The sequence below is a fragment of the Ambystoma mexicanum genome, chromosome 1p (assembly GCF_040938575.1).
Source record: "Ambystoma mexicanum isolate Mex_15411 chromosome 1p, UKY_AmexF1_1, whole genome shotgun sequence".
Taxonomy (NCBI): Eukaryota; Metazoa; Chordata; class Amphibia; order Caudata; family Ambystomatidae; genus Ambystoma; species Ambystoma mexicanum.
Genome location: NC_090921.1, coordinates 1,019,191,891 through 1,019,218,078, shown reverse-complemented (window position 1 = coordinate 1,019,218,078; position 26,188 = coordinate 1,019,191,891). Strand labels below are relative to the sequence as shown.

General features: G+C 45.8%; 1 protein-coding gene across 2 annotated transcripts in view; it reads left to right on the top strand.

Annotated features, from left to right (window-relative positions):
* NUTF2 (nuclear transport factor 2) overlaps positions 1-25,290 on the top strand; it is a 352,918-nt gene extending 327,628 nt beyond the window's left edge. For both annotated transcript variants that reach the window (XM_069655362.1, XM_069655371.1), the window contains one exon: positions 23,842-25,290. In XM_069655362.1, coding sequence (XP_069511463.1) covers positions 23,842-23,955 — 114 coding nt within the window. In that variant the 3' untranslated portion in view covers positions 23,956-25,290. The remainder of the gene's footprint in view (positions 1-23,841) is intronic.
* Positions 25,291-26,188: the final 898 nt, after the last annotated feature.

Sequence of the window (26,188 nt, the reverse complement as noted above, 5' to 3'; positions counted from 1 at the left end):
CCGTGTACAAGATGAGGCATAACAGGCCCACCTAAACGGCTAAAACACCCCGGTGTAGACGCACTACCCCCAACCACAGTGTATTCCCACTGTCCACTTTAAAAAAAGAACTATTGTCATTCACAACTGTGTTTTGTTGTCACTATGTTAAATGGTTTTGTTTTGTACTTTACTTTGTGAATTGTTCTGACAAACAAAGACTGTGATTGAGTTTGTCTTACACACACAAATTAGCTGTTCTGCCACAGAAATGCTGTGGCCATATGTGATCTAAATATATAATTTTGTCTGTACTTTCGGTCAATGACCGTGTGATGTTACATTGCTAAAAAAAAAGTCAATTTTATGTTAATTCATACTACCTTATATAAAAAATCAATATATTTTTTCATATATGTAGAAGGTGATTTTTTTCTTCCTTTAATGCAGAAGGGTGATAAGGAGTATGAGTATTTGAGCAAAAATCTTTCTGGACCTATTCAATTGTAATTTTGTTTAATAAGTAACCCTCCTGGGCCGAATAGGCTCCATACCAGGAGCCCAAGTATTGAGACCATCACGAAGACAGATGGTCTTGTCAGTCGCTCGGGCGGGCTTCCGCTTCCCCCTACCCCACCCTTCAACCCTCCTTTTCAGCTGTCGGGCTCGCCCTCCCTCAAAGCCGAGGTTCAGAAACTTCTGGACCTCAGAGCTGTAGAACCCGTTCCCCTTGGGGAGTTAGGGGAGGGCTTCTACTCCCGGCTGTTTACGGTGCCCAAACCCAACCAGGCTGGCCTGCGCACCATCCTAGACCTTTCCAGTTCAATCTTTTCCTACCCCAAGGGAATTTAAAGATGCTCACGCCCAGCCAGATACGGTCTTCCTTGCAGATGGGCAATTGGCTCAGCGTGGTGGATCTTCAGGATGCGTAAATGTATATTCTGATTTGGAATCCACACAGGAGATATCTCTGTTTCTCTTTGCGGGAGGAGCATTTCCAGTTTCGATTGCTTCCTTTTGGTCTCAGCTGTGCGCCGCGTGTCTTCACGAAGATGTCGCTGATTATGGTCTTCCTTCGTCTGCAGGGTATCCATGTGTATCCGTATTTGGAGGACTGGCTCGTACGCAGTCCTTGCCCGTTGAAAGCAGCGGGCAATCTTCAGTCTCTCCTTCAGCTCCTGTTCCATCTTGGGCTGTCGATGAACTGGCAGAAATCTTCCATGACGGTCTTGCAGGACTAGATTTTCCTGGGTTTTCGCTGGAACACGATCAACTGCAGAGTGTACCTGACCGGGGACAGAATGGCGGATCTGTTAGCCACGTGTAAGATGTTTGTGCAGTCGGAGAGCATGTCGGCCTGGTGGTTCCAGAGGCTTCTGGGCCTCATGGCCTTGTGCGTGTTGGCTCTTCCTCTTGCTCGTCTCAAGATGAGGCGGACTTGGGTGGCTCTTCGGAGTTCTTGGTGTCAGGCTGTGGACCTGGATTGCAAGCTGATAATGATTCTGGCTTCCATGAGAGTGAACCTGGAATGGTGGTCATCTCTCAGCAACCTGTCGGTGGGTGCGGGGTTCCAGGACCCAGCTCCTACAGTGACGATCACAACGGACTCCTCCCTCCTGGGGTGGGGTGCGACGTTGGATCCTCTTCAGGTCTCGGATCTCTGGTCGCCTCAGGACAAGCTCCTCCACATAAATCATTTCGAGCTTCTGGTGATCTTCCTAGCGCTAAGGGCGTTCAGACCGATCATGGCCAACAAGGTGGTCCGCATATGCACGGACAATGTGGTGTCAATGTATTGCATCAACAAGCAAGGGGGAAACAAGTCTCCCCCTCTCGTGGACCTGTCCATCCAGATTTGGGAGTGGGCTGTGCTTCATGGTGTTTGGATGCTTGCAGTGAGCATCCCGGGCCAGCTGAATGTCACGGCGGATGCCCTCAGCCGGTGGACAGAGGTCAGCTACGAGTGGGAGTTGAAGGCAGAGGTCCTCTCATGGATTTTCTTGCGTTGGGGCACACCGGAAATGGACCTATTCGCTACGGTGGTAAACAAGAAGCTTCCTCAGTATGCCTCCAGATGGGGGCTGGGAGCCTCCTCTCTGGGGGATGCTCTCGAGATTCCATGGCACAACATGAGAGCTTACGCCTTCCCGCCTCTGCCTCTAGTTCACCTGGCAATTTGGAAGCTGAAGAACTCGGTGAACTGTTCCCTTCTACTCAATAGTCTCGTGGTGGCCAGCCAGGTTTTGGTTCTCAGAACTTCAATACCTGTCGGTGTATCCGCCGATCAGGTTACCAGTGACCCCCGATCTTCATCAGTGGGAACAGCAGATGTGGCACCCCTCCCCACAATCGCTCAGCTTGGCAGCATGGTGCCTGAGTTCGTCTTTAGAACATCTTAACTTGTCTGCGGATAACATATATTATCCAGGCAACCAGAAAACCCTCGACTAGGTCCCAGTACAGAAGCAAATGGCTCAGGTTCTGTCATTGGTGTTTAAACAAGCAGTTGGACCCAAGTGGGGGGCTACAATTGACACGGTTTTGTCCTTTGTATCCTTCTTAGCAGAGTCGGGTGTCCATTTTCTGTCATGCAGAACTTACCTTTCAGCGGTTTCCGCTTACCTTTCTACGGACCAATGAGTAACTCTGAGTAATCCAGTGGTTAAGAGGCATTTTGCAGGCTTGACATGCCTCTATCCTCCAATTCGTAGTCCGCACCCGTTGTGGGATCTAAATGTAGTCCGGGCAGCGTTGTCATAAGCCTTTCGAGCCAATGGCCACGGTGGACCTCAAGTACCTGTCCTGTAAAGTGTCCTTTTTGGTTGCCGTTATGTCAGCAAGGCGGGTGACTGAGCTCCAGGCCTCGTTGGTGGAGCATCCCTTTTTGGTCTTTCACAAGGATAAGGAAGTCTTACGGAAGAATCCTGCTTTTCTGCCGAAGATGGTATCTGAATTCCATCTGAATCAGTCTATCTCCTTGCCGGTCTTTTTTCCGAACCCTACCTCAGAGGCAGAAAGGGTTCTGCATTGTCTCGATGTCAGAAGGTCTCTTAAATTCTATCTGGACAGAACATCCGAGTTTACGAGTTCTTTTTGTGACTTTTGGTAACCCTGGTAACCCTCAGGGTAAACAGGCATCTAAGGTGACTATTTCTCGGTGGATCGCCGCCTGCATTACGGAGTCTTTCACCGTCCAAGGGCTGAAGCCTCCTAAGAATATTCATGCACACCTGGTGCGGGGGCAAGGCAGCTGTGGTTGCTTTTCAGAAATATGTCCCCTGAGAGTCCATCGCTAGGGCAGCTACTTGGGCCTCCCCATCTGCTTTTTGTAAGCATTATCGTCTTGACATGAGCTCAAGAGCTGATGCTCAGTTTGGCCAGGCTGTGCTGAAGAACCTGTTTCAGTAAGGGGTATTTCCATCCACCCGTAGTTACTATGAGGAGTGCTTGGGAATCTCCCATAGGTATGGAGGAAAGGGGACAGGACGTAGGAGTATAAACCAGTTACTCACCGTAGTGACCACCTTACTCCTAGTCTATAGTCCCCTTTCCTCCATACGCCCGCCGTCCCCTCTAATAAGGTTCCTCTGTCATTGTTAATGGGTCTTAGACCTGGCGATAGAAAAGGACTGATGGGTGATGCGCGGGGCAGAGCCAAGGTGGGCGGGATTACGGCCGTGTGCCGGGCCCCACGCAAGAAAGAGAGAAAGGACACATTTCATAAACATTTTTGGATGCTTTTTACAAAGTGCTCCGGTCCCGTCCCACAGGACGGAGAGAGATGTCCCATAAGTATGGAGGAAAGGGGACTATGGACTAGGAGTAAGGTGGTCACTACGGTGTGTAACCTGGTTAGTTTCCAACACTGCAAGCAAATCGGGATAGTCCTCTGGTTCTGGCGAACATGTGTCGAAAGACGTGTTGATGGCTCCTGCAAAAAAATAAAAAAATGAGTGAACTCGCACGTATGGCACCTTCCTCAAGGCAAAGACGTTGTAAAACTTCAAATCCCCGAAGCCCCTACCCTCAAAAACACAAGGTTAAAAGCATAGGGAATACTCTGCCCCTGAGGACGCCCTTTCAGGGGCAATGCACCACAAACAGCCCCCTGCTCCAGAGCCTTTGCTTGCACCTGCTCCCATAGTGTTACCATCCTTCCAATGGACTGCGGAAGAGTTTGATAGTTATGAGAAAATGTCTAGTTTTGTTTACTTTCTGGATCAACACCCAGAACAAATTACCAACCTCTAGGGGCCCCCTGAAGGCAAAGCAGCTAACAAGCAGCCCAACGCCAAAAAAGCCCACCTGGACCTAGCGCAACCTAGTACATCTACCTATCGAACCGTGTCTGATGACCTATACTGTTATGACACTTGGAAGTTCCCAAGACCCAAGGGGACATGAAGGATGCAGATCAATATGACAACCATGTATACACCATCCAATCCGCAGACCATATCGACCAACCCAGGACTGATTCCCCTGTGGGCGACCAGCTGCAGTTTAATCTTTTTCTAAAAGCTGCAAACATTTTTAAATCGATACCCAGGAGGCTCAAGTCAACAAAGACTTTGTAGAGGACATCCTTTGGTATAAGAGATCTGCAGCACAGTTCATTCCTCTGCTCCATTCTGTCCATCCTTCAAAATAATTTTAGACGCAGCTGACCATGTGGGCGGAAGGTACCCTCCTCATACGCCATGCATGGCTATGTCAATCGAGTTTCAAGTTGGAGACCCAAGCTACCCTTTTCAACATGCCTATCGAGCCCAACGCATTACTCGTTGAAGAGGTCCAGGATGCACTGAAAAGCACGAAGGAGGAATATGACACCCACAAGTCGCTGGCTCAACTCACAAACAAACCCTTTGTGCAGATAGGAGGTTCTAATACATGCCGGTTTAGAGGTCAACTCCCAGCGGTCCTCCAACTACAACCAGGGCGGGCAGAGTTCATCCTGGGGTTCCTCACAATGGCAGTCCTCCCAACAACATTTTCAAACTTGCCACAGAAGGTCCAGAAGTAGAGGTAAATCCTCCTCCTCGAGTAGGCTCCACCCCTCCTAAGCAATGACCACCCGCTACAGGTCCCCTCCCATTCCTCTTAAGTAGGAGGTTGTATTTTTCATTTTACTCACGCATGGGAGGGAATGGTGTTGGACAAGTGGGTACTTTCCACTGTGCCGGGGGGCTATTGCATAGAGCGAATACAAACACCAGCCAACCACCCGCCAAGACAAAGACAAACTACCCAGGAAGAACAGCACATCCTGCTAGAGGTGGTCAAGGCACTGCTGCCGAAGGACGCCATAGAAATAGTCACGGCAAACCAGGTTAACAAGGGTATCTATTCAGTGTACTTCCCTGTGTCAAATAACGACCTAACAATGCGCCCTGTCCTAGCCCTGTGCACACCTATGTCAAGCCACAAAACTTCTGCTTGACAACGCTACAAGAGGTAATCCCACTTCTAAAACAGGGGCACTACATTGCTACCTTGGACATGAAAGATGCATACTTTCATATTGCAATGTTCCCAGCGCATAGAAGATGCCTATGCTCCAAAATAGTGAATCAACACTACAAATTCAAGGTGCTACCCTTTGGCATAGCCTCTGCTCCAAGGGTATTCACCAAGGTACTAGCGGTAGTGAGACACACCTATGTGGAGAATCAATCCCCAGTGTACCCTTATCTGGACAACTGGCTGATAAAGGGAATCCCCTCAAATTTACAAGCAAAATACCCAAGGAACAATCCATCTGCTATTCCAATTGGGATTCTCAATCAACAAGAAAAAATCAAGTCTTGTTCCAAGCAAAACCAAACCGTTCTTAGGAGCTATCATAAAGATGGGAGAGGAGCTAGTCTTCCCGTCAAATGAAAGGGTGCAAAACCTACTGCTGCAAATACCTTAGTATTTAGCCGGTCGCCAAATCACCATGCGCAAAGCAATGCGCTTGCTCAGGATGATGGCTTCATGCATTTACCTGGTTACACGCGCACGGTTGCACATGCTCTCAATGCAAGAACGGTTACCTGATCCTCATGAAGACATCTTCCAGGATTATCAATTTGACCAGGACGATGATCTCTACTATGTCCCATATCATGATGATGGCTCTCAGGCACCAGATGCCTGGGCCCCAGCAGATGACCAGGGTATTTGGCCAATTGCCCCTGCTCATGAAACTGATATGGATAATAGTTTCTTAGATGCCTCTCTTGTCTCTCAACCCAGGGAGGCTTCCCCAATTGATGATTCAGTGCTTTTTAAGTTCTCCTTAGAACAGCAGCAGGCCATTTTAAAATTATCACGCGGGAGGTGGTGCCTGGCTCAGACTTTGTTGAGGGTATCCTCAAGGAGAAGGTTCATGTCAGCCAAACCATTCCACTTCTCAATTATATTAAAAAACGTATTGCCCCCTCCTTGCCCACACCATCTGTTACTTGGCCCACACCTTTTGATCCTCTCTACATAAGGGGTCACTCCTTCCAAACTCCCTCGTCATTACTATGACACAGAAACGTGCAATGGTTCCGCTGTCTTCCTCTGAATCTCCCCCTGAAAAGGACTGCAAAAAGCTTTACGCCCTCTGAAAACGCATCACTTCTGCTGCCTTTAGCACATGCAAAGCTAACAGTACTATTCTTGTTAGCCATAATGATGTTCAGTGGGGACTGGTGCTGGAAGGTCTGCAGAATGTATTGTATCATAATACATTGCAACTTCTGACAGTAGTGCACGAGGGAGGTTGGGTGACGCAGAACATTTTGAAAAACTCTCGACTCAGCAGAGACTGCAGGTAGGCTGTTAGCCTAGAGTACCCTGCAATGCATGGCTTAAAAATTCAGGATTCAAACCTGAGACGCAGGCCTCCCTCATTACTAAAGTCCCTTAATCAGTGCTCAGCTAAACCTTACGTACAATGTGGAGTCCTCACTACCTGCCGGTCCCTTCGCGATACCAACCACCCGCCGAAGAGCTGGCAACTATCTCTGGAACACCTTCACATCCTCCTGGAAGTATAGACCCTGCTGTAAAAGGGAGCAGTCAAGGTTGGGCCAGATCGTCAGGCAAACAAGGATATGTATTCAATATACTTCTTGTACCCAAAAATGATATAACCATGTATCCTGTTTTAAATCTGCGTCCTGCAAACAAATGCCAAACCTCAAAAGTTCAGGTTGACAACTCTACATGAGGTAATCATGTTGCTAAAACAGGGGGATTACATGACCACCCTGGATATGAAAGATGCATTCTTTAATATTTCAATGTTGCCAGTGCACAGAAAGTACCTCAGATTCAAGATAGAGAACACTCACTATCAGATCAAAGTACTCCCCTTTGTCATTGCCTCTGCCCCGAGGGTGTTTATAAAGGTGTACAAGCTGTGGCAGCAGCTCACCTCCGCACGCAGTCCATTCCAGTATATCCTTATCTTGACGACTGGCTCATAACTGGAGACTTGCACCAGGCGTGTCTGGTGAACACCCAAAAATCTATAGATCTTCTTTTCAACCTGGGGTTCTCAATCAAAGAGAAAGTCCAGCCTGATTCCCAGTCAAGTTAAAAAAAATATTGTAGGAATCCTAATTCGAACAGAAGACTGATTAGTCTTCCCCTCCAACGTGAGGGTTCAAAACATGTTGCTCCAGATTCCTAAATATCTTCCCAGTCCGGTAACCGTACGGAAAGCCATGCAGCTGTTAGGGATGATGGCGTCGTACATCTTCATGGTTCCACACGCCCGTCTATGCATGTGTTTTATGCAGGAGTGGCTCTTGAGCCAGTGGTGTCAAGCAAGCGGTCAGTGGGACGATCTAGTGGTTGTCTCGACAGTTCTCGTTCAGTCTCTGCAGTGGTGGTCAAAGGAGAACCTTCTGAAGGGAAACTCCTTCACCACTCCTGCAGTAAAAGCCACTCACAATGGAGGCATCCCTGTCAAGTTGGGGAAGCACACCTTCTACACCAGACCATGCCCAATATGTGGTTTCAATCAGTAGCACACAAACCTATCGATCTGTTGGAACTACTTCTTGCTGTGTTCAAAGCCTTTTCAAACACAACTACAAGGGAGGACGGTTCTGGTCGTTACAGACAGCACTACGGTCATGTGTTACCTGAACAAACGTTTGGGCTCATTCACCCTCCAGTGCTGTCCTGTTAAGGATTTCAATCCGGCAACACACACTTTGGTCTCGTCCTAGTATGTAGCACACAACTGAGATGCTTTTCTCCTTATTTTATGCAGATTCAATTTGAGATGGTACACAACTCGTATCACACCCCCTTTTTCAAATACCCGGTGTCACAATGGACAATGAACCAGGCCGGATGGTCAAATGCAATATTTGGTAGATCTCTACAACACAACCTTGAAAACTGCCATGGACACCATCGCCCCAGTCAAACTAAAAAAAAAAAGCCAAAGCAATCGCCCACCTCAATAACTGGTTCACACCAGAACTAACAATTTTGAGACACCTAAAAAGAACAGCAGAATCCACCAGGTGTTAAAGTACCCTCCACTCACAACAAGGTACTGTTTTCTACGGCAGCAGCGACCTACAAATCTGCCATCCATACCACCAAAAAGGAAATCTATAACAATAGAATGCTCAACGCCAAATCAAGATCTAAAAAGCTATTCAGTATCCTAAGAGAACTGGAATCGCCCGCTCCACCCGCCTCAGACTGCACCAAGGACACTGCTTGGTGCTCCAAAATTCAATAAGTTTTAGCTGATAAAATAGCGTCCCTCCGAAGTAAAATAGAAGCCAAAAGAAACAGCCTGGCTAACAGCTCTCCAGTTAAATCACCATCCAACCCACAATGCCCGCATTTCTCCTTCACCATGGTCACACCCAGGGAAGTGGAAGACATCATTAAAGGCCTTAAGCCTTCAAGATGCCAAGGAGACACATGTCCAGCCCCCTCGATCAAGGAACTATCGCCATTCATTGCCACAATGATAAATGCCTCTTTCAACAATAATCTCGTCCCCAAAAACCTCAAGGAGGCATGGGTCATGCCGCTCCTAAAAAAAAAAAAAAAAAAAAAACCCAAATCTAGACACAAACATACCAACTAATTACAGACCAATCTCTACCGTCCCTTTCCTCTTAAAAATCCTGGACAGAAACACCTAGATGAAAACAACCTACTTGGACTACGATAATCAGGTTTTCGGCCTAGGCATGGCACTGAGACCGCCCTCCTGGACTTGAAAATACAGATGGATGAGACAAGAGACAAAAGCAAATTGACCATGCTCCTTTTGCTAGACCTATCGGCTGCATTTGACCTGGTTGATCACCAGATCCTTGCTGATCACCGAACCTCTGCTGCAGCCTTTTCCACAAACACATCTTCCTGGGTTAAATCATTCCTAGACAACCGCACCAATAAAGTATTCTCGCCCTCTACTTCCGCAGATCCAATCTCTATCCTCTGCGGGGTTCCCCAAGGATCTTGTATATCTCCAATGTTATACAACATCTTTACGAAGCTCCTATTCGACCGACTTGACAACCTGGGGGTCACCTATACAAATTGCGCTGATGACACCCAGGTTCTCATCGCACTGTGAGGACACTACGCCAATACCACCAAAATGATCAACAGAATCTATTTGGAAATACAGGAATGGAGGTCGACCCTCAGCCTCAATGATGAAAAAACAGAGCTCCTGATTGTAGGCACCCAAGCCCATCTCAATAAACTTGACCCACTGTACTCATCCTTCATCATTGATGGAAATACAATCAGTGGCAAAAGAAATAAACACGCTACGAGTCTTATCTTGATTCCACCTTGTCACTAAGAAAACAAGTGAGCGCTGTCGCCTCTTCAACAGCTTACACTAACAAGCTCATCAATGCCTGCAAGTCCTACCTATCTCGCACCAGCTGCATGACATTACCAAGACCCCTAGCACTTTCCAAACTAAACTATTGCAACACACTCTTCGTAGGAACCTCCTAATTGAATCTCAACAGACTTAAAGTTCTACAAAACAACTCCTTAAAATACGCTCTAAATATTCCCAGGTCCAACCACATCTCTAGCCACAGACAAAAATCCGATTGGCTCCCAGTGCGAGACAGAATCTCACTCCGCACCCTGGCTATCACCCACAAATGTGTCTCCAACATCGCACCAAAATACCTCTGACAAATTCGCCCTACATCAAGCAGCCCGACATACTAGATCATCCCACACTCTCCTCCTGACAATACCCAGATTCAACCTCAAAACTGCAGGCGGTGCCAGCTTCCCTGTTCAAGCTGCCAACCGTTGGAACTCCCTGCCATTAGACTAGAACCATCATGCGAGGCTTTCAAATCCAGCGTCAAACTCTGGTTAAAGAACACTACCACTAATAACTAGGCCAAACTATCATTCATCATGACCGCGCTCTGTCTGCCTAGTATTGCTTAGTTTTTCCACTGCTCTTTCAGCCTATCTGCTCTCCCAGCCTACTTGTACTCGCCTGACGGCCAGACCAAAGTAAACCAGTTCGACCCTCGTTTACTTCCATGTATATTATGTATATACAATAACACTGTACTATGTATCCATGCCTTATCTGTAACATGTTTAGTTTTCCAGCGCCCAGCTACCTTCGGGTTAGGTGCACGATACAAATAATAAACAAATACAAAATACAAAAATAAATCATACCATTTTTAATATGGAGCAACAATCACCAATGGGATGATATTTACAATGAGGATGTAAGCAATACCCTTGGTTTAACCTTCTAGTGGAGCATCAACAAAACACCCGGGAGTAGGAGCACTTTTTGATTTAGGAAAGATGGCACCCGAGTTAGGATTTCCCCCTGCAATGTTCCCTCAAGCCACAAATAATTGAATTCTGAATGGATAGAAAGACACGGCAGGTAATCAGGAATAAGCCAGAAAACGGAATCAAAATCCGACCTTCCCTCACCAAATAAGAGTGGAAAACTGATTTGTAACCTTTGCAATGTTAAATAAATGATGAATGTGTGTTAAAAACCTTGAGCAAATACAATTACTCACTAAAGCAACAATGCAAAGACACTAACCATCACAAGCAATGGATTACCAAGAGCATATCATTTGAAAATGAATGGAAAATTTAAAACATGTTGCAGCCAAATGACGCGTGTAAAAGTTGCATTTTCTTAATTCCCGTTTTAAATTACCCAAACGTTTTTTTATTAAAAACGGGTGAAATACTCAGATTTGGAGAGCGGTGTTTGGGCTAGCGATAGATATATGTCACGGGTACAACATAGAGTTGGAAAGAGGTCTCTAGCTATGAAACCGGATGAGTTATGCAAGATATAAAAAGGTGCGCTTTGAGCAAAATGAAGCAGTGAAATAGGAAAGGAAATCAGTTGGGACAAGAACAGTTTTACTGTAAACTAGAGTATTCAGACTAGACCACCAAAGATGGAAACAGTAAGATCCAAGGTTGATTTGCGATTTCAACCCCGTCACCCCAGCGCCCAACCCTGGTGAAAACCAGTCCGATCACTCGAAATAGGACTAATGGTTTAGGATTACACAAGACAAAATTGAAAAGAAATGGTGCTAGCACTTTACAAAGTCACGGGCAGGGTGCACAGATAATTCTAACAGTTTTAACAAGTTATCAGGATAAGGATAGGATGGCTTAGAGAGTGCGATAAGGACAAAGGCAAGACAAGATAGGTTATGGGTTTCTATGGGGTAGGGATTATACTAACAGTCCACTTTTAGTTTGGGGATTTTTGGACCATCAACCGGTTCTACTCACTAAACTGCTACGCGCCTGGCAAAGGAAAACAGCTGGGCAAAAGACATCTGGACAAGGTCGGGTCACCGGATGGTAATTCTGGTCACTGGATGGCACAGGTACCTCTGGATGCAGTTAATGGACAAGCAGTCAGTGGGCAGCAAGCCAGGCTGGTTCAGGATGCTTCCCAAAAGAACACCACAGCTTTCCCCTTTGGTTATTTGGGAATTTTAGTGGGATTTCAGAATTGAGGTCTTGCTGGAACAGGATCAGCCATGCTTGGGTTTTGCAGTGGGCCTTGTAGTTAGAATCTGGACTCAGCAGGATGAATGGAACAGGAACGCAGCGCAGGAACTTCAGGAATAGTATGTCTAGAGTCTTGTCAGGGACTCTTATTTATAATGCATAGTGTATCATCAAAGTATATGGCTGGGCAGGTTTACCTAAGCACGCCTCTAAACTACTAGATTGGCCAGGGGTGCTAGTCTCTGCCTCGTTCTCACCTGGTTGGTTTTCAAAGCAGGACTGCAGATTTGATGTGAGTTTTACAATAGTTAAAAACCTCCCACAGTTATTTAAGCCAAAATCCGATTTTGCCACAAACGGTACATTTATACAATTGAAATCTCTTAGCAAATTATATACACAGGTTACATATTTTATGTAGAGCATAGCACTCCAACTCTGTAATCCGTGAGACATTGTTTCACCCTTTTTTGGTTATTTTGAGTATGAACGATTCGGCCTAAAATTCCATAACTTTATATACCTGTGTGGATTAACATAAGGGATGTAAGTATAAAAATGTGCATTGGCATCATGGATACTTTCTTTGTAATCCCTGATTCTTTGCCATTTCAATTCCCAGGGGGTCAGTGAATTCTACCATGTCTTCAATGATAGGCCATAAAATAACTTTTAAACTGCGAAATGTTTACATTTTTTCAAAGTCTTGCTGCAGAGATAAGTCTTTACATTTTTATTCATAAATAGTCTTTGGAAACAAATGGCAGTCCTTTGTCTCTGGACCATTTTTTTCTCTTTCTTCAGCTGCCACAAACTGTAATTTCCTCCAGAGCAAAGTGGGGGTTTTCAGCTTGATTGAAGGTTTATTGCCCCCTCCCCACTTATCACCATTGTCAGTGGGTTCAGCCTAGACTAGATTCTATCCAACCTAATCATTATCACTGGGGTGTTGGTATCTGCTGAGAGGCCCTTCTGTTGGTAGCAACCTCCGCCCACCCCCCACCCTCCAAGCAGAAACCTATTTTTCTTTTGGAACTTGCAAAATCCAGCCAATATTTAACAGTTTTACTTTCTTATATTTGGTCCTGAATTAAACAAGCCAGTTGACTAAAATACCAATGTGTCCCCAGCAACATAACCCTTCACATTGCTAGATAATGGCAGGCTTTCATTCAACTGTTTACTTTTAAAACGGGCTTTTCTCTCCTTGAGTTTGCAAAGCCCATTTTGCATGTGTGGTGAAAAGCTGCCATTTTTTTTTTATTCGGTTTTGCATCTCCCTCTGTATTCCCACACTGTCTTGCAGCTATAGTTATTTCTTGTATGCAGGAGTTTTGTTTGAAGCCTTGAAATTGACATGGCTCGGATAGCTGGAGTTTCTTTGAACTACCGAGCTTTGATACTTTGTAAAGAAAATGAACTTTTCCTGTGTGGGTAAAAGTGGAGTTCCTTGTTGATTTTTCTCAGAGTTGATTTGACAGGGTTTGTCATTCAGAAATCATGCCTGGTTTTGCTGAAGCACAATGAGATATACTGGGCATGGCAGGGCCTTATTAATCAGTGGTTTAAGGAAGAACAGATGAAAATAACGTCAGAGCAGCATTTTTTAAAGGTGCATGTTTCCTTTTTAATGGGGATTTTGGGCTTTCAGCAAAGCAGTGCTGCTTTTTCACTTTATTCCATTTGTATGTGTCAGAATACACTGGCACGCCCCTTCAGTGTGTTTCCTTGTTCCATCCTGCCCAATGTATGCTTGGCAAGACGGTGCAGCCATCTTTTTGTTGCTGCAAAACGCAGCTTTGAGGCCATGATGCTCCCAGGAGCCAGCGCACCCATTGCTGTTTCTGCGCAAATGCAGCTTGGTTTTGGCGAAATTCTGTTCAGTGGGTAATGTAGCCCACAGTCCAAACTGTCAGAGCATTTGGAAATGGGCACTCAAACATGACATGTTCCTCCTGTCACATGTTCAAGGGGAAGACACTTCTGGCAGACTTGGACAGCAGAGACTTTCAGCTACCCGTAGAACACAAGTGTCAAGTTTCTGCAGAATGCGGTCATTCAGACATCGACAGTTTTGCAACACTGGAGAATGCACAATGCCCAGACTACGCCTCCAGGTACCCCCAGAGAAAGTCCAAAGGGAACAGTTGCTGGATAACATGGTCAGGGAAATTTGCCTACGCTTTTCCTCCAGTAATCCTGCTCAACAGGATAGTTCACAAAATGCACCAGGGACAAGTTACACTAATTGTGATAGCACAAATGTGGGCTTGTAGCCACGGTTCTCGCCCCTCGTGAGAATGTCACTTTCCCCACTGAGGAAACTGCCTTGCCCTTATATCATGCTGTCTCGGGACCAAAGGACAACACTACACCCATGCCCTCAAACGCCGAACCTAGCAGCATAGCTTCTGAAGTTAGTGTTTGGGCATCTCCAACTACTTCAAAGATGTATGGACGTTCTTAGAGGCAAGGAAAACACCAGACACTGTTACTCCAATAAATGGAAATGTTTTGTGTTTTGGTGCATTATTAAAAACATCAACCCTATTGACTGTTCACCTAAACATAGTCCTTTATCAGATACACCTCTTAGACTCAGGAATTGTTTTCAACTCACGTAAAGGTCCGCCTTGCTTCCCTCTATGCTTACACCACATGTCAGAGCAAGGTTTCCTGGTGGAAAATTCTAGTGATTAAAGCGTTCATGGAAGGGCTAAAAAAGACTTCACACTCCTATTTCTAATCCAAGTCCTATGGGACTTGAATTTTGTTCTTACAAGACTAATGGGACCAATGCACAAAGCTAGCCTTAGGGCTGTCACCTATAAGACTGCTTTTACCTCTATTGGGAGGGTTAGTGAACTGCAGGCTCTTATTTCAAAACCCATGTGTTGCCATTGATAAGGACAAAGTGGTATTACTCATGCACCCACACTTTGCGCCTAAATTCATTTCGAAGTACCACGTGAACCAATCCATCAGACTTGAAACTTTCTTTCAGAATCCTACTAACTCTGCTGAAAGAAGTCTCCATATACTAGATGTTAGGAGAGCAGTGGTGTATTATCTTGATAAAACAAAACCACTATGAAAGACAGACCAATTCTTTGTCTCTGTTGCCCAGTGGTAGAAGTGTACCTAAAAAAGGTAGTGGAACTGTGGTCTTGGCAGAGGAGAGGGTAGGCGGAAGCATAGTGCACCATTTGACCAGGTGTTGCGGCTGAGGGGCACTGCAATATCCTAAGTGACTAGTTAAGGCTCCTATTAGAACTTTACACTTGCACAGGGACACGAATGCACACATTCTCTATGTAGAATGGTGAACATGGTTGTAAAAAATAGAGGAATGCTAAATAGAAAAAACTGGAAGTAGTGGAACACCGCTCCCGACCGTTCCTGCTCACTTCGATCACTGCTGTTGCCACTGGGAGATAAGGGGACCCTGTTTCTAAGTCAGCCATCTCTAGATGGATTATTAACTACATCCAATTGTGTCTCTACCTAAAAGAGATTTACCCTTTATGCCTAGAGCACATTCTACTCGAGGCACAGGAGCTACTACAGCTTTTTTGCAAATGTTCTCTTGATTCTATTTGCAAAGCCGCTACCTTGAGTTCTGTTCACACTTTCACTCAACATTACTGCTTAGATACACACTCGATGGCTGATTCTCAAGAGGGTCAGGCAGTGTTAAGACCTCTTTGGCACCGTTCCTTCACCCATCGCACCACCATCTTTTGGTACTGCTCGCGTGTCTATGCAAAGCATGTGCTTGTAAGCAGATTAACAAGCATCAGAAGACATACATTACTCTAAAGGGGCGCATCCTGAGAAAGCTGACACAGCAGCCTGAAATAGCCTTAAGCATCCTCACTATTGCGGCCACAGCGGAGCCCAGACACCCTCTGACACTTCAGCGCTCCGACGCTTCTTTGATCCCCCTCTGCAGCCCTCGGGTGGCCACCGTTTCTCTGTGCCACTAACATCAGGGTCGCCCTGCATCCCTGGAGTGGAGTGCCTGACCTGGCGGCGGTGGTGGATGGGTGGCCCCAATGGTAGTTCTTGCTGCAACACCCACGCCCTGGCATCAGCGGAAGCATCTACATACACCCGGCCCCCTGGGAGCAGTAAGTGGGGTACCTGCTGGGCCCACATCTCTTCCGGGCCTCCTGTGTTAAATCGGGAGCCTGCTCCTCAAGACTGGGCCCCCAGCCTCCTGCAGGGTGCGGTGGCAGCCTGTGGTATGGGGCCCTAAGAGGCTGTCCCCTCACTCTTGCGATCCCTGCTGACACGGCTAGGGACTGGGTGGGGGTGGGGGTGGACACCCCAACCCTACCTAGAGCTGCTGCTCTTGTGGGCCAATATCCACGGACTGTCGCATCTTGCCTCCTTCCTCAAACATGGAGCTCATTCCTAAAGACTGTGTCCATCCTGCGATGACTCCCCCCCCCCCCCCCTCTCTTGGATCCCTTCTACGTCGGAAGTGTCTGACTCAGCGTCTGAACAGGGCTGCACAACCTCTCCTGGTCACTTGCAATGAGACCTTCATAGACCACGTCTACTCCAACAACCCTTCGTCTGTGAGGAACCCGGGTTATACAATTGGCAAAAGGCAAGCAAAAATTGATAAATTTGCATGCCAGGACTGGGATTCTTTCATCCCCTCTGCCTCCTCATCCTTTACTATAGACGTCTCCACTCGGAATCCGACTCTTCTTACCCTGGAAAACAGCACAGACAGTTTGGGCTCTAAAATAGACACACTCACATGCAAGGTGGAGACCCTGCTATCCAATTTGACAAATTGTGTAGCTGCATGACTGAAGCTGCACAATGTATCGGTCGACAACGAGAACAGACTGTCATCTCTGCAGAGGGAAGTGACTGTGCTACAGCAGTCAGTGGGACGTGCAAGGGCCAAAAACATTGAACTTGAGGGGAGGTCACAAAGGAACAATGTCCGCATCACAGGAGTTCCTGAGTGTACCCAGATAGACAACCTGAAGAGATTTGTTGAAAGGCTCCTCTGACATATTTGATCAACCCCCGCTGTCCAAGATGTTCTCGTTCGAGATGGACCATCGCTCCCTCGCCCCAAGGCTGCCCCCTGGCACCCCGGAATGACCCATCATCGCCAGGATCCTTAATTAAAGGGACAGAGATCTCCTCCTTAGGGAGGCCAGGGACAAAGGAGAACTAAGATTTGGCTCATCAATCATTAGACTATTTCCTGACTTTAGCCGACAAGTGAAGGAAGAGCTGAAATCATTTCAGGCTGTTAAAAACAAACTCGGACAGAAAAATGTGCCATATGCTATGAGGTTCCCCGCTAAGCTTCGCTTCCTTCAAAATGGCAAATCCTGGTTCTTCACAAACCCCTCAGCAGCGGATAGATCGGTCTCTGAACTGCCTGACTCACCCAAGGCCCAGTCTACCCATGGCGGCTGAACCAGGTTTCCTCTTGCCCAGCTAACTGGTCATTATATTGGTTTACTGTCCTCTCCGGTTCATCTCCCGTTTAGTGGGCTGATTCTTTCCCTTAAGTCATCCACAGAGGCTTGATAAGTAATAGCTCCTCTCGACCCGTATAGCAATTTGTTTGAACCGCAATAGTACGGAATTGTTATGGTTGCTGGTCACTCAAGCTATGTGGCTGCGCTCAGTACCCCGCCGGCGCAGCCACTGCATTCATAGTTCTATGATGTTTGGGTTAATTGGGGTGTGATGTGTGTCGGTATGTTGTGGTTTCTGATGTGGGCGTGGGTTGGTGGCGAGTGCTGTGTTCTGTACAAGGTGCTAATTCAAACTTGGTTCACTGTTGCAATCTAATTCATCGGCTGGAAGCAAAAGATTCATGGATATATACAGGAATGGTGCGCTGCTCTATACATCCCAACGCACTTCAATGTTGTACATACAAATGCTAGATAATGAGGGGTGAATCCTTATATATAATGTCCTGGAATATCCGGGGAGTCAACAATGCTAAGAAATTTCGGTTGGTGGCTAATCATGCCAAACTTACAAGAGACACACCTGTCACAGGACGCCTCGATATGGCTTTCTTCTCATCTCAATCAAGGGACGTTGCAGTATATGTACACCATTCGGTTCCATTCCACTTACATGAGAAGATGTGATGTGGCGGGGAGGTACATCTTGCTTGCTGGTGACTGTTTTGGGCTTAAAATATTGTTTATCCATGTCTATGCTCCCAATGGAGACTCCCCTGATTTCTTTTTTCCGAAATGTGCTGCCATGGTCCATAGATTCCCAACATCCGAAGTGGTGTGGGTGGGGGACTTAACATGGCACTATCCTGGACCGGTCAACTACGTCACAATCAATACTTTCTAAAGCAGCCACTCATTGGTGCGTTATTGCTGAAACTCTGACTAGTAGAGATCTGGAGACACTTGCATCCCAACACAAGAGTTTTACTTCTTTTCGGGGGGTACATGGGACATACTCTAGGATAGATTACATCAGGCTGTCTGGCGCAACACAGACCACTAAACTGTTTCTGAGAACACTGTCTGATCATTCCCCCGTATTGGCAGTGATCCTTTTCCCAGCCCTCCTTGCTAGCGCTTCCGCACTAGTGCCCTGGAAGATGCGCTGTTCTGAGACGATATCCTAGAATGTTTTCGTAATAACGTAGACTCTGTCCCTGACTATGGAATGGTCTGGGAGGCCTTCAGGCTGTGTATAAGGGTTGGCTGCATCTCCAGGGGGGGTGGTGTCTAAAATCCTTACGGACTGCGCTCTGTCGCTTAGAGGGGGAGATCAAAGTCCTGGAGCAGAGACAGGCTCAGGGTAGAGACACCGAAATCGAGAAATTACTCTGATAAGCAGTTGGAACACTAGGAGGCCGCGCTCAGGGAAGACAAATATCCTATCCTTGCAACTAAATAAGTAGAGGGAGGTAGGACTAGCCGCACCCTAGCTTGGGCGATCCATAAAGATAGGGGACACATTGGAATTATGGAGGTTAAGGACCTTGACGGCAACCTGGTCCGCGAACCCGGCGAGATCAATAAGGTTTTCTATGACTATTATACTAGACTAATCATCCCAATTGAACGCCTCTGCTGAAGACCGACATCAGATCCTACTTAGACCGGGGCGGCCTGGGTTGGCCTGACCCCTCGCTGGCGAATCCGATGAACACCCCTCCCTCCATATAGAAGATCCGTATGCGATTCCTGAACCTCCTAATTTCAAGGCCCCGGGACAAGACGGACTCTCAGCAGAATTTTATAAACCGTATACAGATATCCTGGCGCTGCATCAGTGCAGCATGTACAAATTCTCCAGATCGGCTGGCTTCCTTCCAGAGTCCACCAGGACGGCAGTAGTCACACTTTTATTAAAACCTGGTAAAAAACTGCATCATATAGACCTCTATCCTCATTAATATCGACAACAAAATCCTGGCTAAACTACTAGCGGACAGTCTCCTTCCCCATATGAAAACCCTCGTCCTTCCCGATCAGGCCCGATTGTTCTTTTCTTACTAACCCCCCTCCCCCTTGGCAGATCCACCCAAAATAACCTTAGACGACTCTTTACCGTGATGCATAACGTTCAGGAAGAGGTTCTCGTTCTAGTTGCTGCCCTCGATGCCGAGAAGGCCTTCGACTCATCGAATGGCCGTTCCTGTTTGAAATACTGTGCAGATCCGGACTAGGTCTTCATTACATTGAATGGGTCTGACTGCTGTACACCGCCTCTCAGGCTACGATATTGTCCAACCAGTTGACTTCCGGCAGGATATCCCCTACAAGGGGAACGAGACCAGGGTGCCCCTTTTCCCCGATCCTTTTCGTGCTGGCGATTGAACCCATGGCAATTCGCAATAAAGGAATTACACGCACATAGGGGGTGTTGATCTATTCCCATATCTCTATTGTCTCTTTCTACGCAGACGACTTACTGCTGTACATTAAAAATCCTAAACAAAATCTTCAGCCACTAATACAGGCAATCTCAGTTTTTGGTGCGTTCTCAGGGCTACGCATTAACTGCTCCATATCAGAGAGTCTACCACTCACCCCTGCAGCACTTCCTGCCGATGTGGGTGGCGAATTGCACTGGTGTCCCGTGGGGGCGAGATATTTGGGGGTAATGGTCTCCACATCCCCTCCCAAGCGTTTTGAAGATAATTACTGAACAGTCCTGGAACAACTGGAGCCAAAGGTGTGGGTTTGGATCTGTCTCCCTCTGTCCCAGGCTCGTGTCACCCTGGCCAAGATGGTGGTCGTCCCTAAGATGGAAACTGGTCCGGTCGCTGATGTCCAGACTTGTCTGGGTGGGTGGTGTGGCACGGGTAGTTCTTGGCACCATCACTGCCGTACACCTCCGGCAGCCTAGATTATCCTGATCTATGCCTATATGTCGTCGCCGCGCAGATCCAGTATGCTATATGGTGGAGGAATCCCTCCTTGGAACTCCTGCACACCAAACTCGAAAGGGCCATTGCTCACCGATATGACCTGAAAGACTGAGTTTGGGGTATGCCCAAATGATCCCCCAGAGGGTAAATGCAGCCCATGGAGGTAACCAGGTGGGCATGGGACCGTACCGCCCTCATGACCAACACTGATGCCAACTATCATACTGACTTCGCAATATACTATGTACATGGTGTCCCTCTCACAGTAGAACGGACCTATAAAACTCAGCTCGAGTAATTGGGGGTAGTCTCCCTGGGCGACCTGGCGCATGAGGGCAAATTCATCCAGTGGGACACCTTGACAGACTCTGGCCCCTGGAACGCTGTCTCCCTGCTACTTTATAGATTACGGGAGGCGCTGCGGCAACGTTGGTATGATTTCCCTTCAGTGCCTGGCCCTCGTTGGAGCCATCTCTGACCTATACAAACTGATCAAATCTCTCCACCTATCTTCCCCACCCCAGCCCCCTCCACGGGTGTTGTTCAAGGTCCAGATGGGATAGGGTTTTAGACCCACCTCTACATGATAACCAATGGGGGGTGATTTGCACGATGTCCAAAAAGATCTTGCTGAACTCCAGGTTTCGCCTTATACAATTTAGATTCCTTCACCAGTCATACCTCACTCCCGCACAGCTGCATAAGTATTGCCCTGAGAGGGATTCCACTGGCCCATGTTGTAATGCTACCCCCGCTGACTTTATACATATGTTCTGGAACTGTGCCCACATGCAGTCCTCCAGGGAGGGTTCTCCGGTACCATGGACAAAATGGTCCCTGGTTGCCCTTGTGAATCCCAAGTGTTCTGGCTGCTGGCTTGGTTCGATGTTCCCACTAAGACCGATAGGAAACTGCTGGCCGTGGCCTCTGTGGTCACTAGCGCCTTAATCGCTAAAGCATGGATGAGAGCCTCATCACCTACTGTGAGGGAATTGGTTCATATGTTGAAGAATTGTGAAAGGTGTGAATCATCATCATCCTCCTCCTCCTCCCCTCTGCTCCCTGGTACGAGACCCACAGACTGTTGGGGCCCCTTTCGATCATACCTACTCGAGCTAGTTGTAAAATTTCAATTAAAAAGATTTTTTTTAAAAAGACCTACATTACTTAACATAATGGTATTTCCGATGCTTGTATCTGCTTAGATTCACATGCACCCACCCTTTCTCCCCTCTTGGAGTTGAAGGAACATAACCTCTTACACCTTCTTTTCTGCTGTAATCACTCATGCATTATCAGTCTCCCCCTAATGGCAGAACAAAAACAACCAGGGGGACCTCGATGCATGAATGATTTTGGGTACATTGCACTGATAGTGTTAGTCATGCCCATGTCGAAGTCCCTTTTCGATCTTTAAAAAAATATGCAATCCTCTACGATTACCCTGGATGTCAGACTATATGCACAGCATGTGAAACTAAGCAATTACAAGCATACCAGAAATATGATTAAGTTGAGTATTGAATGTCACATAATTCTGAAGGGACCGTATAAGGTTGTTTGGGTGGTCGCTTAAGATTCTGTATTTCTATTGTATATATATGTAATGCTGACAATCTTTATGTAAGACATTCTTTAATTTGAAATGTTTATTATGTTAAGGTAATTGCAGCGGATTAAAATGGGGAGTTTACGTAGCACGGAAGAATGTGTTTTTTAAAAATGGATGTTGGGAATGCCTAGGGATGAGTCTTTTTTCAGTTGGAACAGTAAGAGTATGACCTTTTGTCTTGGCTTCCCTTATTTTATCCACTGTTTTCTCTAAATCGAGCTGTTTGTTCTAGCTTGGAAGTCTTGTCCCATGTTTGTTCCTTTGTACTTGAAGCTGATTTTTGGGTTCACTACCTGAAATGAGGCATGTCCTCCACGGTTTAGGTTATAGAAGAGATAGCTTTCATGTTTTGATGGATTTTTGGTAGGCAGTTGACAGAGGAAAGGGTGTTGGGCTATGCGGGGTGGAAACTTAATGAAGTTATTTAAAATACATGAAAGACATTTGAAGTTGAGGAATAGAGGATCATGATGTAGAGTCATTTATGTAGGGGACAATTGTTTTTTCTGTGGTGCTTGCACAATTTGCAGCAATTTAGGAACCATGGAAACAACTCAAACCAGTGGCTTTTAATTTGCCTAACTGAATATGAAAGGCCTACAAAGATCAATGTGCTTCCTAGACTTTACTTTTTACTACGCTTCCTGTACAGATTACCAAATTACTAATTCCTAAACCGTTGTTGAAATGAATAAGGTCCATCTCTGATTTGTTTGCGATGAACAACGAGACTCGCTTACCAGACAAAAATGATCTTCTCAAACCGCCCTCTACCCATGCCCCGGTGCAAGGATAAGCAGGATAGTTGGTGTTAAGTTCTGAGATATTGAGTCTTTTTACAGGGTGATCATAGTCATCAAGGCAATGGGTTGCACTAGAGAACACAATACTTAATCTGGTCACTTCTGTGGAATGTTTGAGAATCCCTTGTATGGCAGTCCAGGATCACCCATTCTTTGGTATGCTATGAGAGGGTTTGAGAGACTGTAGACCTTACTATATTTGGGCAGAACCTTTGACAGATCATCAGAAAGGTATAGAATTCAAGATTGGTTGACAGTGGCTGAGAGCGAGGGTGTGTAAATTGTGTAAAGGGGGACATTTGATAGAAATTACCATACTGGAGCATATGCTTTACGTATGTAAATTGTCACTCTGCCTACAATTCTACCAGCATTAATGGAAGCAAAAAAGAGATTTAACAGGGTTTAAATTGGTTTTGGACCAACACAACTGAATGCGGGATTAATAAGGTATATTCTAGTTTGGAGTTTGTTTCAAAGTGTTTTCCGGTTTGAAGGAACCCTGTTATGTGTAGATTCTTCTACTTGGATGAGTTTTCTTGCAGCTAGTTTAGCAGTTTGCTGCAAATGATTGTACAACTCTGTTCCTCTGCCAAGATGCATATTATAAAGGTGTCTATTCGTGAAGCTATGTAGTTTCATGGTTAGTTGGGTAGGTTAATGTTAGGTTGTTCATGTCCATTGGATTGTGGCCCCCACCGCCAATTCAGCCTTCCAGATTTCATTTATTATCTCATACTAGAGTGCATTATCCCAAGATTTTAGTCTGTAAATGTGGTCACTTGACAATTTTGAAAGAGGAGGCTTTGTGGTTTTGCAACTTCACGCTAATATAAGATCATACCTATTACATATCAACCCTAGTGCTTAAAATGTTCTGTCTATTCTGTTTAAATTATAACTTGAACTATACATTCAAATACTGCTGCACATTAAATCCTTTTCCCCCAAAGTTGTTGGCTTAAGCGTTCTGGTCATATTTGATAAAATATTTAGTGTAATTCTAATATTTTGATTATGTATCCCTACAGGTAGACGACGACCCAGTCATGGGGTTTCATCAAATGTTTCTTCTGAAGAACGTGAACAATGCTTGGGTGTGCACTAACGACATGTTCAGACTATCACTGCACAACTTCGGCTGAGCCTTTCTGACTGAAGCTGAATGAGCTGTTTCTCCTCTTGTCACGATTTAGTCACATCCTCAGAAAATTCCAACCATCATATACAAGGAAAGGAAAAGGGCGGTGGGAGGAGGGCACATCCCTCTCCCTCCCATGTAATGAGACCTTAGCCATGTGGCAGAATTTCAAGTTGCGCCCATTGCTGGCGTGTTTGTGTACGGTGTTTGGAATTTAGCCATTGCTGCAGTTTTACTGTGGAAAAAGTCATACCAGCATGCGTTGGAAATAATGGAGTGATGAGAGGAACAATTGCAATTCAAATTCTTACTTTTTCAGGCTCCCCTTTTAAAATGCCAAAATGGTGCAAGCTGTTTGAAGAATTGCGAAAAAAGCCACAGCTACCTGTACAGTCCAACAATTTAATTTCACCTGCTTCAATAAAACCATGCTATTTCTTAAGTTGAGCATAGTTTTAATCAATATGTTGTGTACTGTTGAATAGGCCTCGTCTTTCCCATCTCATGTTACCATGCCCTTTTTCTATCCGAGTTTCACATTTAAGTAAACAGGGTTTAAAAACTCTGAAATATATTAGCTAATAGACATTTTTCATAGCTAGTATGGGTTTAGCAATAAGGGATTTGCGACAAGTGTTTATCACATTTTGTGCCTACAGCAAAAAAAAATCTTATTTTGAAGGGGGAGGAGATTGGGATCTGCCTACTGCCCACTTTACTTGCAAATGCATTGCTAAGTTCCTTACAGTGAGCAGACTATATTTCTTATCATGTACATATTAATCTTGTTATCGTCTACCCCGAACTGTTTTGTTCCACTTTGGATATGGTACTTCTAACGTCCACACACAGTTCTTGGGGCCTCTCATGGTAGTTCTATTACCGTTGGTGCTCTGTATTTGGATATCCGTCATGGTGTGGATGAATTTGCAATTTCATCCTCCTGCCGTCACCCCTGCTTCAACGATGAATCTATGTGGGAACAATATGTTGGGCATTTTAGGGCAAACTAATAGTTGGGTGAGATAAGAGCAGAACCTTTGCTAGAAGCCATCTTGAAAAGTAGACACGTGCCTCCCTCTAGGTAAAGTTGTTACCAACTGCATAGCCCTTTTGGCAGGCATTCGGCTCATGATGAGCTGCTTTATCAATGTATTTCTATCCCTGTTTTCCCTAACACCTACTGCTTCCCCTTTTCTTGACCAAACTCGTCCCCCGTCTCCCCACAACTGAGCTTTGCCATTGACATGCCTTGTAGACTGAGACTTTCCCTAATAGATAGTCTTGTGACTTAACATCTGCACCTGATGTATTAAAATATGGAACTTGAGACTTTCAATTTTTCTTTTTTCTTTTACCTAATGCTTTTTGGAACTGGAGAAAATTGTAAAGTTGCACTTATTCTGTTTGCTTGCTGGTGATTGATGCGTGGGTTTCTGTTGGTTTAGAAGTAGATCATAGTTGGGAATTTGTTTTGAGAAGTCCCTATTGTCATAGATTATACTCCACTATCAGATCAAACATTTGCACATACCAGTGAAATTTGCATTTGCACATACCAGTGAAATTTGATTGCTTCATTCTCTTTGTTGCTCTTTGCAATTGGTCTCAGAATAGATATTTATTTTTAATGTTGTCATCTTTGTTGAAAAGTAATGATATGTGATAGCACAGTAATTAAATTAACTCTGAGGACAATTGCCTAGCATTTCGGTGCTGGACTGCCCCTGGGCAGGACAAAGACTGATATTTGGGGATAGTTCTTCTCTGTGAAAAGAACAGTGAACTAAAGACTTGGTTGAGACTCTCCCAGGGGCCATCCACCCAAGAACAAGTCAATGGGCTGTGTTCGTGCTGGGAGTGTTTTCCAGACAATCCCCCCCCCCCTGTTTTACATACCAAGTAACTGGGTCTCACCCTAAATTACTTGGGGACTCCAGACATGGACCACTTGCTCACTGCTCTTGGAGAGACACAGCTTCACCTCACTGATGCTCAACTAGGCTGAAACACGTGTATGGGGTTGCTGTGGTACTCTTGTTCAGAGGAGAATTGCCTAACGTTTTGGTGCTGGACTGCCCCTGGGCAGGACAAAGACTGATATGTGGGGATATTTCTTCTCTGTGAAAAGAACAGTGAACTAAAGACTTGGTTGAGACTCTCCCAGGGGCCATCCACCCAAGAACAAGTCAATGGGCTGTGTGTGCTGGTAGAGAGTTACCCAGACCCCCCCCCCC